Below are 12718 nucleotides of genomic sequence, written 5' to 3'. Positions count from 1 at the left end.
GTGTTTGGTATTTACAGTACACTTTAAGTTCCTTGTTTAATATACATGACTGTAGATCAGTAAATGGGAATAGGTAGATTTATTTTGTCACATTAGAACAGGTAAGAGAAATTGAGGTTAGTAACTCCCTTCTGCTACAGCAGACAATTTAAATTTATTTAAAAGCAATTGTAAAAATGGTAAACAGAAATAAACTATATGTAATGGAGCAGTGCTGAGGATGAATATGAGTTAAGTCTCATAGCTTGAGGACAATCAATGCTGCTCTGCAGTCTGGTGCTCTCCCACACTACCGGACTGCAGAACAGAATATGACCATATGGGAGATGATGCAGTGTGAAAATAGGCCTACACTGCCATCTATAGGTAAGATTCACAAATAAAAAAACAAAACAATGTTGGCCTGAGAACTTTTACTTGCAGATTGTAACGAAATAAAAAGTTTATAGGCCGTCTGTTATTAGTAAGAAATTCTAAGTTTTAAATGATCTGTTATACAGCAACATATTTTCTAACTTTCACCATGTGGTGTCAGACTATGTCAACTTTTGGTTGTATGTGCTGTTTAGGCCAGTCAACTTTTTTTGCTTTCTCTGTGCGTTTATTCGCGGAGACGTTCCACAGTCACAGTGTGATGAACATGCATCAGCAAGTAGTGTATAATTTCCTGCTGCTATAAAATGGTTAAGTATGTTGATTATTTTGTATACAAGCTGTAAAACACTGAGTAGGCCTACACTAAAACAATTAATATATAGTATGCTTTACACAGTTAGTATGGAATTGGGGCACAGGGAGAAGTTCCAGTCAAAGACACCACATTAAATAAGAAATGGCTTCATGCACCGTGGTAATTTTGGTGAACTGGCTCTTTCAGCTTTAATGTTCAGATACAAGTACACTCTTCAGGTATAATGTTAGGCAGGGTCTCATACTTGAATGAGTACCCGCCATCAGATGTGGTGGTGATCCTCAGGGACTTCATGGTCCCCGGGACCGGAGCACAGCACTGCTTGAACCCAAGCATGGCAGTGGCCCGATCCCGGGCCGAGCAGTTCCCATGACAGTAGTAGAAAGTCAGCACCTTTGGATGGACGATCCAGTTGTCCCAGCCCAGCTCCTCAAAGCTGATTTCGATCTGTGCTCGCTGACAGTCGCTGTGCTGGGTCCTGTCCAGAGAAGGCCGCTGGAGCAGGTCGATAGCAGACGGAGACCAGGGAATGATTCCTGGGGCATGGCGAGGTGAACGGACAGGACCTCGAGGCTGAGCGTGGAGGTGAATAAAGGGCATCTTGTCTGGTTCGTTGGCGTGGCACTGGCAGGCTGAACAGTGGACCTGGAGTAGGAAAGGGCCCTCAGCTACAGAGGCCAGTAGATTTTGAACCAGGTGGTAGGTGGTCCATCCGTCTGAGCTCTTTTTTGATGGATCCTCTGCCGCCTGAAGTAGCTTCTGCTCTGAAGTGAGAATGAACAGCTGGGCAGAGGAGTTGGATGTGGCTCCTTTGCCTGCATAGAACCAGAAGTGGGCAGATGTGACCAGAGTCTCGTCGTGGTTCATGGAGGGCTGGAAGTAATATGTGAAGTGGTTGTCGGTGGCTCCTCCTGGAGCTGAGTCAGATCTAGCACAGGATGAGTCTGCCAAATTGGGATTAGAGAGCAGTCAGTGATATTTATTGCTTTTTTATGAGACCATTTTGATTCCTATGAGTGCTGCTGTTATCTAGTGGAGCTTTAGTGTATAGGGAAAGATCAACACATAGACTACATCCCTTTTTACTGAGATTTAGCCCACAATAAACAAGTCATATCATCAGAATAATGAGTAGCCTAACTTAACAGCCCCATAAACTGACCCCGAGTGGTAATGTCTCACCCTGCTGAGGTGATAGTGTGACATCGCTGTTGGGTGTGGTTATACAAAGCACACTTCTGACCACACACAATCAGGCGAAAACAGATTTGAACACTGCTTTTGCTCCTGGTGTTGTTGCTCTTTAGTTTCTTTAGCCACCTGACCTCATAAACAATGGACACACAGGGTCTTTACATAAAGGGTGTTACCATGTATTGCCCATATTTACATACTGCACACACGTATCTATATGCAAAAGTTTGTTTTCCAACTTAGTTATTTTCATCATAAACTAATAGGGGAGACTGGGTATGGTTGTAACATGGGGAGAGTTGTAACAACACCAATTCCACCAAATAGAGATAAGATAGGAGTTAGGTGATCATTTCAGTATTCACCTACTTCCTCCCAGATCAAGCTTGGTGGTTATCAAGTCTGGAAAGAGGTGCATTCAGAATATATAGAGAAAAAAATGATTTTGAAGATTTTTTGACCAAGACTATTTTTTGTTTAGTCTCTATACTACTGCAGATAGAATTGTTTGACTAATTTAAGATTGAAATATAGTTTCTCAGACAACATGTGATGCATTGTTTCCTTTCTAATTTCAAAACACTATGGTAATACCACTAGCTCAACATTGGCTGACAGGGGTGGGGTGGGTTGTAACACTACTTAAAAAAGTGTTACATCACTACATCACTTGATATCACTACCTGTTTTGGAAGCTTATCTTATAGTGTGGCATCTATTTTTGATTCTTTTGTGTGATTGTTACAACTTACCCCAGCATGTGTTACAACCTACCCTGCCATTGGGGTAGGTTGTAACAAGGGAACACAATGCATTTGACATCAACTCACGAGGTCTGTGATATTCTTGTACAGGATTGAATTGGTTCCATTTGTAGTGAACATATGTGGGTACTTTGTATAAAAATTTGAGAAGTCTAGCTAAAAAATTCAGTGAGTTATAGTTACTGAAGCAAAAAGTGTTACAACCATACCCGGGTCTCCCCTACATTAGCTAACCAATGTTATGGCCACCGCTTGCTGCTAGTCAGAGTGTGTTTATTGTCCTGTTCCCATTAGAGATTCTGCTGTTTATGTAAATCCCGCTGTATGAATCCCCGTTGAAGATTAGTCCCTCAGGAGATTAAACTGCCTACTCCCTGGTTGCTGCTCGCTGGGGTCAGTGATTGGTGTGGCCATAATCTGACTGAACCTACCAATCAGAAGTCTCCAATCAACTCCAGCTGCACCTTCAATGGTTTGTGTGTCCACGGTTTCTTTATTGGTTTTTGGAAGCTTATTTATTTTGCGTAACAAGACCATTTTGAGCTAAGTAACTGTCTTTGGATAAGACCCTCTTTTATTTTATTAACGGCTGTTTGTCAGCACCTGTACTCTTCTTTTGTTGGATTCCTTGTGCGAGCGCTCCCTTGGTTAATTAAACACGTAACATTAATCAGAACCATTCCAGTTGTTGTGTTCTACCCCATTTTCAATCCCAATTATATGTCACTGCTCTCCACGACAAGCCGGGTCGTAACACTAATAATAATCTGCAGCGTTCATATAGTGAGCATAACTGCAATATGAAATAGTGTGATTTCAATATTAATATAAACACGGCATGTGCAATAAACACCTGATGGAGATGTAAAGGTATGAATGAAAATGTGGAATATATAGCATTGTATTCAAGGCTGTGTAGTTTCAAAAAAAGAAACAGAAATATTAAATTACTGCTATGGAAGCACTTTACTGCACTTTTAGTCTAGTCTTGTGCTCAAGCACCAATATGACAAACTAAATATAAAAAAAAAACAATTTTAATCCACAACATGGAAATACTGTTTGGATCCAGATCAAACATGACACATCTGCGGTATTTTGGAATGTAAATATATGTATATATATTTTTGTATAATTTCAGTGAATGAATGGATTGATGATGAGCTCAGATCATTTAAATCATGGGACAAGAACACACTTTGCCAGGATCCAAAATGAAGGTATAGCGTTTTGGAGAGAAACTGTACAAATAGGTGAGGAGGAGGGAGTTTAAGGTGTTGTTCAGGTAAAAAAAAACAAAAACAACAAAGCTTCTCACCAGAACTGGGGAAGAGAATAATTTGAGACATTTCCTGGTTCAGACTGGTTCCATGGTTGACCCACGCTGTCTTGCTTGTTCGGGAGGCCCTCCGGGGAGCGTGCCTTGCATGCGGCTGTGCCGTATCGCTATCAGGACCTTGCAGTGTGGTCATAGGAGGCTCCTCCAGCTCCAGTTCCTCCAGAACCCGCTCTCTGAACCAGGACAACACCACTTCCCGGGACAGCTCCTCTCCCCTGCAGGCTTGCGTCAGAATGTGGATCGACAAAGGGCCCAGGATGAAGAGAGCCCAGGACACCATGACTGTACTGTCTAAGAGCACTGTTGGGTACAAAATATCTTCCAAGTGTAACAAAAAACTAAAAAAGTCCAAAACAATAGTCTGAATACTTTTACTGCTCCAGAATAGCACAGAGCTTCTATAAAGATGAAGATCCAGTTAGTTCCACAAAAGTGAATCTCCTCTGTGACTTTCTTTATTCTCACTTGTTTGTTTGGCTCTGCAGCTATCTTAAGCCGTAGTCGGAGTATGAGCGAGCAAAAGCATTTTGCTGCCAACACACAAAAGGAAGATAGCAAAGAATGACCTTGAAAGTTAAGATGTTGCATTATCTGTTTTGGTGGCTGTCTCATACAAAATTGAGGGAATGTAGCCAAACTGGCTACATGGTTTATTTTCTTGCTTTGAGTCATGCAGAGTTGCTTTTGGTTGGTTTATAGCCTAACCAGGGGTCTCCAGCACAAACAGTACATGTGCATTATTTATATAAAGCACAGACAGATGGAAACGTTTCATTTAGTAAGGGATTTTTGCTTATAAGTGGAAATTTTAACATACATTACTTCTAGATGTCTCTATACATAATCCTGATCAAATGAGTCCAATGAAATAACACGTCTCCTGTTTTTATCATCTCCTACAGTATGTGGATAACAATTGCTTTCTACAGCTATGCAAAAATGTTTCACACGTTACTGTAGAGCAACCTTCTGAAAACGTTCGTCTGTGACCTCTATTGCAAAAGTGTTTATTAATATCCTGCACGCTTTGACAGCGGCCATATCTAACACACAACACACACCTGTTTTCCCACTAAACAAAAAAGCTTTTGTCTACTGTAAGGGAAACCTGCGTGTGCCTGTTCTTTATCTGACTGGCCTCGAATCCCTGAATCTGTCTGAGAAATATATTTTCTGTTACTTGTTTCTGTGCAAGGACATTTTATCAGCTCTTTAACGGGCAACAGACCAGATGTTCACAAGCTTTGTTTTGGACCAACCAATCATCTTTAGAGCCGTGTTTTCAAATAAGATATTCCACTTTCACAAAACAGTTCTAAATCACGGTCCACTTACTGGTCATGTCCACATTTCATGGTATTCGTCAGCAGTGCTGGAATGTCAACAAGTACATTTACTGAAGCACTGTAAAGTACAAATTCAAGGTACTTGTACTCTACTTGAGTATTTCTATTTTATGCTACTTTATACTTCTACTTCTCAGATGAAAATGCTGTACTTTTTACTCATACTGCATTTGCCTGATGTGCTTAAATTACTGGTTACTTTTTAGATTACAACTTTTAATACCTTTACTTCCCAGTGAAACCCATGTATCTCCAAATGTTGTGATTTTGAATTTGAATTTTTCTGATGAATTGGAAGATGAAGTGTTCCATAAAGGGCTGAAAATCATATACAATACATTTTGCAGATAATGCTTACATACTTTAAGTAAGGTTGTATACAGGACTTTTACTTGTAGTGGAGTATTTTCTCAGTGTGAAATTACTACTTTTACTTAAGTAAAGGATCAGGGCCGGTATTTATTAGACTCATCAAAGTGCCATTTTTAGTCTTAAGTGCAGAGAATTCATGACATTAACTCGTACTTTCAAACTTAAGTATAAAGCAAGTTATCACATTTCTTAAAGCTAAGAATCACTCTCACTCTCCCAGTTATTTAACACAGCTTCAGAGGTCTCTCAAATGGTTAGGAGCTGCCTGCAGGGGCTTGTGATGGTGCTGTGGAGACAGAGACATGTGCAAATATTTCAGGAGAGGAAGAATGTTTCCGAACTTTGTCAGCAAGATGGTGAGAGACGTCATCTCACCACTGACTTTATACAGCAATACATTTTACGCTAAACTGAAGGTGGTGATGACACTTTGTTTATTTGCCACAGCAAAAATGCAGCATGCTGATGATTTTGACCATCAATAAGCCAAACTGTCATGGAAACACTCCACACACTCCACACACTGTCACACGTTTCATTGACTTCCCAACAACATCCCAGGAGTAATAGGTGCAGTTGATGTCACTCATGTAAAGATCAACTTCATCTTTCATTTCCAATGTCATAATATATTCTCTTAAAAATTCTTAATTGTCAAATATCTGTTGAATGTGAACTCCTCTTAGGAATTTCACCATTCAATGTGAATTTATCTGAGAAAATTCTTATAGAAGGAAATCCATTCAGTGATTGGTCCTTGCCGACATCGTCATCCAAAATCCTGTTTGCTGCACAGCAAAGTGTCCTGAATCATCGGACTGACATTTAAGATTTAGTCCTACACTTCACTCAAATTAGGACTATGATGCTTGATAACTACCTTTTAAGCGCAGCTTTGAGCCAAGACTTTTTTTACTCTTAAGTCAGTTCTTAGCACTGTTCATATGAGTAAATCTGAGAAGCTTGATAAATACAAACCTGATTTTCTACCACTGTGAATTAGAAGATGGAGTTTGCTAAGTTTTCATGGAGAAGAAAATGACATACGAAATGAGCATCCTCTGATATTATATTGTATTTGTTTTTGTCTTTTTATCATCTTAATTGTTATGTTTAGTTCCTGTGATGTATGTGTTTTAATATCCTGCGTGCGAACCATTTTCCTTTGAGATAATAATGAAGTTGATATTTGACCCCGTGAGATCTGGTTTAAAGCTCTATAGAAAGTATGGCTCAATATCAACATTACTCTGAGTTGATTTGAGGATCATTCAAAGCACCTGTTGCACAGGGTGTGGGGACTGACTCCTCAACAGTGATGGAGAACAGCTCGGGGATTCCTTCACATCCAGCTTCACCACGCCCTTTAAATTCCACATCATCACATGGGGTCTAATCGCCAGATTTTTTACATCTGTCATGTTCATTGGACACATGTCAACAAGTTATTATTGCTCACTCAGATGAAGTCTCTCCTGATTGAACTGTATTCACCAGAAGAGGGCGGCAACACACTACACCGCCAGATGTGTGTGCAGTTACAAGTTTTGTCCCATCACTACACATTGTGCCGAACTCAGCTACTAGGCTTTTAACCAGAACCAAGAGGTGTGATCACATCACACCAGTTTTAGCCTCTTTACATTAGCTCTCTGTTTGTTTTAGGATTAAGATTTAGATCTTATTGATTACTTTTAAGGCTCTCCATGACCTGGCTTCAGATTATTTTTGATATTTTAAATTCGTTCTTCTTTGGGCATGGGTCTCCTGTCTCTTCCTGAAAACTGAAGGTGACTGAGCTTTTGTTGTCAGGGCCACAAGGCTCTGGCACAACCTGTCTGAGGAAATTAGGCTGTCTGAGTCAGTGTCCTTTTTTAAATCCCTTCTAAAAACACACTTGTATCAGAAAGCATATCCTGATTTTATCTGAGCCACCAGCTCATTTTAATGTTTCTCTTCATCTTTTATTTCGTCTTTTAGGCTGCATGTGTTGTTCATAATTCATTAAAACATTGAAACATTTATTGTAGCTTTGAATTTTGTTTGTGTCTGTGGTTTTAGGCATATTCTGATTGGTCGAGTAAAGGATAATTCCTACACTTTAATTGGTAGTCAGCTTGAAGTCGTGCTTTAAGAAACAATTTTAAAATAAGTTAACAGCAGAACTGTGACTTTCTCAAGAAAGACAAACACAATCATTTGTTTCACTCTTTTAATAATTCAACCAAACACATTCTCGTTGAAATGTGATTGCTGTAAAGAGCCCCACACAGAGTCACTGCTCCTCTCTCTGATGCTGAAGCGAATCCCCTAAAAGTTAAAAAGAAAACATTGCATGATGTGTTAAATGCTTTGACTGTTTGCCAAACCATGCACAGTAGATGCCTTTTATTAAACTTACCACTAACTGACAAACATAATCCACAGTGAGGTACATGGGAAGATTATCACAATAAGTAGGTTTTCCCAGATAATCAGGACTTGCTATAATGTTGCACTTGTTTTTGTTGTTACACCTGAAGGTAAATTTAAGAGAAAGGGGTGGGTTAATAATATAAAAAACAACCACGAATGTATTAGGCCTATAAATTAAAAGAATAAACTACCGATAATAATACTGCACAGAGAAGTAGTTCAATTATAATAACAATTATTGTGAAGCACGAATTCTAGTATATGAAAATATATTCAAGAATATCAATTTAGAACAAATATCATATTCCATTTGCCTCCACTCAAAATCCTTTGTACCAATACGCACATTTTTTTCACTCTTTCATCAGCTTCGGCACTTGCACAGTAGGTCATTGTCGAAGGGGTTTGGGTGCAGGTGTTCTCATCGAAACGTCCAAAACTGGCCTTTACAATGTGAAGGACTCCTTTTTCTTAGAGTGACACACAGATGAAGACAAAATGTGTCATAACAAGGGCTAAAATTTACACTTAATAGTTGATGTAGAGAAAACTTCTTAGACGTAAAGTGAATTAACATTAATCTGCATTTCATGGTTTCCACCCCCGTTTTAAAAACCGCAGCTATATATCTGATGACTAATGTCACAACGGTGCCGATACAGAAAGCAGACAAAATGAGTATTTCAGAAACACGGTGGACTGACTAAAGAACTGGAAGGAACACAGACTATATACAGTATAATCTCACACCCATACACACACACACACACACACAAGCTGGCAAGGTCATTAACACAGGTGAGACACATTAGGTAAAAAGGAAACAAACAGAAGCTCAAACCAAAGCAATAATAAAATGAAAGATTTACAATTCTGTTTTTCAAAATTCTCATCGTGCTTTTTTATTGTTACTAAAAAAATTACAAATGTTTATATATATATTATATTTATCAACATAATCACATGTTAACACATTATAGAGGCATTCTTACCACACGTAATATCCTGAGCTTGTCCTTGACATATGACAGTAGTTTGCAAATCTGTCAAAACATTAGGAGAAAAGGTCAGATCTTAGTTTACAATCCTTAAATCATCCAGACATCTCCACTGATATGTGCGGATTTATCCTGTTGTACACCAGCAGGTGCTCTGCTGTGTTGAAAAATACTCACCAGTTCTTTTCAGGTTACACTTGTAGGTGGTCAGAATGAAGTTATCACTTGAGTAATCGCACAGAAACTCCATGGGATGGGGCTTGGGCAGACGGCAGTGTTCCATATTGTCACAGCTATAGTAATATTAGAAAAGTCAAAATGTTGCATATTCAAGATTCAAGATTTAAAGCACAAGATAATGTGCACAGGCAATTTTACCATTTAAATTTGAAAAAAAAAAATTGTTCTAAATCTGTGGTTAAAAGTCTGTCTTTAAAATTGCATTTGAACATGTAACTGCAAGGTTATGTTTCCAGTCTCAAACCTTACCAATCACTAAAAAACCTCTCAGTCATGCCTGGCAGAGGGCGATATTCCTGCTAGCATAGCAAGGTTTTGCAATTAAATTAAATGGAATTACTGGTGGTGGAAGAAGTAGTCAGGTATCTTTACTTTAAAACTACCAGTACCCCACACTTTACAACAACACTCAACTGTGCTTTATCCTCATGCTGTGAAGTTTTGCGCATACTTATAGTATTATTGTAATTTTCGTATACCTTCTCATCTTTTCTTACCTGCTTCAACTTTTTATATATTTATATTACTATTTATGTTCATGTGTACTGTAAGCACCAATTTATACTATGGCCCCTATGACTGATCTATTATAATATACAACATCAATAGATTGTTAATACTGTTGCATCAATTTGTAAACAGCATTTTACTGTTGAGGTTGGGCTAGTTTGGACTATTTTAAAAACAGTTAAGTTGTTTGGTCTAGTGGTTCCCAAACTAGAGGTCAAGCACCCTCAAATGGTCAGAAGAAGGGATAGGGCCGTAAAATGATTAATGGGAGAGGAAAGACTAATATATTCTTTTTTTTGTAAAATATAGGATAGTTTGACCTCTTTAGACCTCAAACAATAGTTTTAATAAAACCACCTGGGAAGTCAAGAGGAGAAATGTCTTTTTGGTGGAACTACTAACAACTTCTACCCATCTGAAATGTAACAAGCTTAGTTTCACCACCTTGTTCCCAAATACAGTGCCGGCAGTATCTTTTATGTCTACTCAACAAACAAACTGAACAACTAATAAAGTCAACAAAATCCAAAAACTCTTACACAAGCTTGACCCATGCTATCATTCTGTTGTCAATGCAGTTCTTCTCCGAGGTTACAGCAGGCTGGGTTCTGTCAGCGCAGATAGCGGCGCTTTTCAAACCATGTTTCATGGACAGCACTTCAATCACACTTCCTTTAGCTGAACATACACAAAACATGGATCATAAAGCAAAATACTAACAGTTGGTGATGGTAGGAGAGGGAAGGAAGGACCTTAAGAGAGTAAAGATGGTGGTGGGAGAAAATGTTTTTTTTTTCTTAAAATGTAAATGAATAAAACACTACATACGGCAAAACAGTTCGCTGTTTACACCAGGACATGCCACATCATAGTTTCCTGCAGCAAAACAAAATGTCATTTAAAAATCACATTGTGTATTAAAAACAATCAATTGCCAAAGTTCGGCACTTACGACACCCTGAGTCACACTTGTTAATCTTTGATTATTTTTTCGTGAATTATTGAATAACTGTATTTCTTCAGGACTATGAATTACGAATGGTAGTTCACAGAAGAAAGCTTATAGAATCAAAAAAAAAAAAAACTTGACATAAAATCAAATGAAGTAAAATAAAGACAAGGTATTTTACCATACGATGTCTGACACCAAGCAGCCGCCAGCACTAAAGATAAGGAACACATAAAAATACAGTATATCTTATTAAGAACATGTAACATAATAGCTCCCATTTTTACAAGTTACTCTCACAGTTAAAGACTATTAAAGACAAAAGAACAGGCTGTAGACTCACAGGCGATGATGATCAGTCTTGTGGAAAGCATGAAGAAAGACATGGCAAGTGATGATTATACAGCAGATCCCAGCTATTTATACAATTTCTTCTTGTTTGCTATGCACACACACATAACCACACACAGACGTGCACACACCCTGAAGTCGGGGGGGCCTTAATTATATATACAGCACTTCAGGGGATGTACATTACCTTGTATGTATAGTGTAACACTGCATAAAGAGTGCTTTTGAAACTTTGATACTTAAAATCATCAAAAACAACAGGTGTGACACTACAGCAACTGAAAGAAAAGGAAGAAAAAAGTTCAACTGACCAAATGTTGCTGTTGCTGTCAAAAAAAAAAAAAAACACCCTAACAACCTGCTTTTGTTCCATTTGAGATAATGATACTAGAATGATCTAAGCTATGAAGGTGAGGCAGAGATCCTCAGAGAGTTGCTAATACCTGTCTGAAAGACTTTTTCCCCTCACGCCCTCATCTGCTAACCTCCTAAGGGTATGGCTGATGGCAAACAGCTCAGGAAGAAAAAGTCATTCCAACCTGTCTAGTTTGTTGATTTACAGACTAGAATGTTTAGAGAAGAGCCACAGTTACTTGACATTATTTGATTAAATTTGGCTGTGCAATCCAAAATATATAAAGTATTTTTAATGTTTGTCTTGGCTCAGTGTTAGTCCGCCCCAGGGCCCAACAGCTTGTTTCAAGGAGAAAAGTACAGTTTGAACACGTTGTTCCTGAGGGAAACTGTGAGACAGACAATACAGACAAAACCAAACAATGACAATGTTTTTTTAACGCTGAGCACAAAACTTTGGGTATGTGCCGATATTCTGATGTGATATGATCTGGACCCCTTTTTGAACGCATGTAATTAAACATCTGCATTATTGAGGAAATGTTTTGCTTAGGAGCATCCTTGTTAATGTAATTTCCAAAAATATGTATATTAATATTCAAGCTGAAAACCGACTTCGTTAGATGAAAATAAAAACAAACATGATGGGGTTAATTATACTGCATACACTGCGCACACAATTATTAGGCAAGTATTGAATAAAGAATTATTTCTATGCACATTTTCCAACTCCAAACCATATAAACTTGAATGCTCATTTGAGGTAGTCATTGTCAGGTGATATGCATTTGTGTAAGGAGGGAGGGTGTGGTGAAAGTGAATCACACCTTATATCAAGGTTTTTTATGATTATTAGGCAGCTTCATTATTTCAGGTAAAATGGGCCATAAAAGAGATTAGTAGAATTAAACATGAAGCTACCAGGAACCCGTTATCCTCCAGTGCCACCATATTCTAGAATTGCAACTGTCAAGTCCAGAAGTACAAGTTGCCAAGTGCTCAGAGAAACACAGGCACCACTGAATAAAATTCACAAATTGAAGTGTCAAAATTTGGACAAAGAAACACCTGAAGACATATTTTTTAAAGATTTAATGGAAAAATGAAATGAGAGTGACTCTTGATGGAGCAGATGACTGGGCCAGTGGTTGGATCATTGATGAACATGGCACCACTTCAACTCAGGCGCCAGCAA

General features: G+C 38.4%; 2 protein-coding genes across 2 annotated transcripts; both read right to left on the bottom strand.

Annotated features, from left to right (window-relative positions):
• Positions 1-61: 61 nt before the first annotated feature.
• On the bottom strand, positions 62-4469 carry inha (inhibin subunit alpha). Its single transcript, XM_038721111.1, has 2 exons — positions 3968-4469; positions 62-1635 (listed from the first exon to the last, which is right to left on the bottom strand). The coding sequence occupies exons 1-2, from the start codon at positions 4266-4268 to the stop codon at positions 887-889; spliced, it is 1050 nt and encodes a 349-aa protein (XP_038577039.1). The 5' UTR covers positions 4269-4469; the 3' UTR covers positions 62-886.
• Positions 4470-7912: 3443 nt separating this feature from the next.
• LOC119899570 (L-rhamnose-binding lectin CSL3-like) lies at positions 7913-11235 on the bottom strand. Its single transcript, XM_038714186.1, has 9 exons — positions 11162-11235; positions 11000-11032; positions 10698-10745; positions 10409-10547; positions 9297-9412; positions 9114-9164; positions 8468-8591; positions 8108-8222; positions 7913-8016 (listed from the first exon to the last, which is right to left on the bottom strand). Exons 1-9 carry the CDS (start codon positions 11202-11204, stop codon positions 7927-7929), a joined length of 759 nt encoding a protein of 252 aa, XP_038570114.1. The 5' UTR covers positions 11205-11235; the 3' UTR covers positions 7913-7926.
• Positions 11236-12718: the final 1483 nt, after the last annotated feature.

This window comes from Micropterus salmoides, unplaced genomic scaffold (genome assembly GCF_014851395.1).
Source record: "Micropterus salmoides isolate LMB-PRFRI ecotype aquatic unplaced genomic scaffold, ASM1485139v1 Ms_hic_scaffold_1, whole genome shotgun sequence".
Classification (NCBI taxonomy): Eukaryota; Metazoa; Chordata; class Actinopteri; order Centrarchiformes; family Centrarchidae; genus Micropterus; species Micropterus salmoides.
The sequence above is the reverse complement of the archived record's forward strand: the minus strand, read 5'-3'. Positions and strand labels throughout refer to the sequence as shown.

Coding starts and splice junctions, on each gene's coding strand:
- inha (XM_038721111.1), bottom strand. CDS start 4,268: ATGGTGTCCTGGGCTCTCTTCATCCTGGGCCCTTTGTCGATCCACATT. Junction 1,636..3,967: donor TATTCTCTTCCCCAGTTCTG/GTGAGAAGCTTT, acceptor CCAATTTGGCAG/ACTCATCCTGTGCTAGATCT.
- LOC119899570 (XM_038714186.1), bottom strand. CDS start 11,204: ATGTCTTTCTTCATGCTTTCCACAAGACTGATCATCATCGCCT. Junction 9,165..9,296: donor GTGTAACCTGAAAAGAACTG/GTGAGTATTTTT, acceptor ATGTTTTGACAG/ATTTGCAAACTACTGTCATA. Junction 8,017..8,107: donor ATTATGTTTGTCAGTTAGTG/GTAAGTTTAATA, acceptor TTTAACTTTTAG/GGGATTCGCTTCAGCATCAG.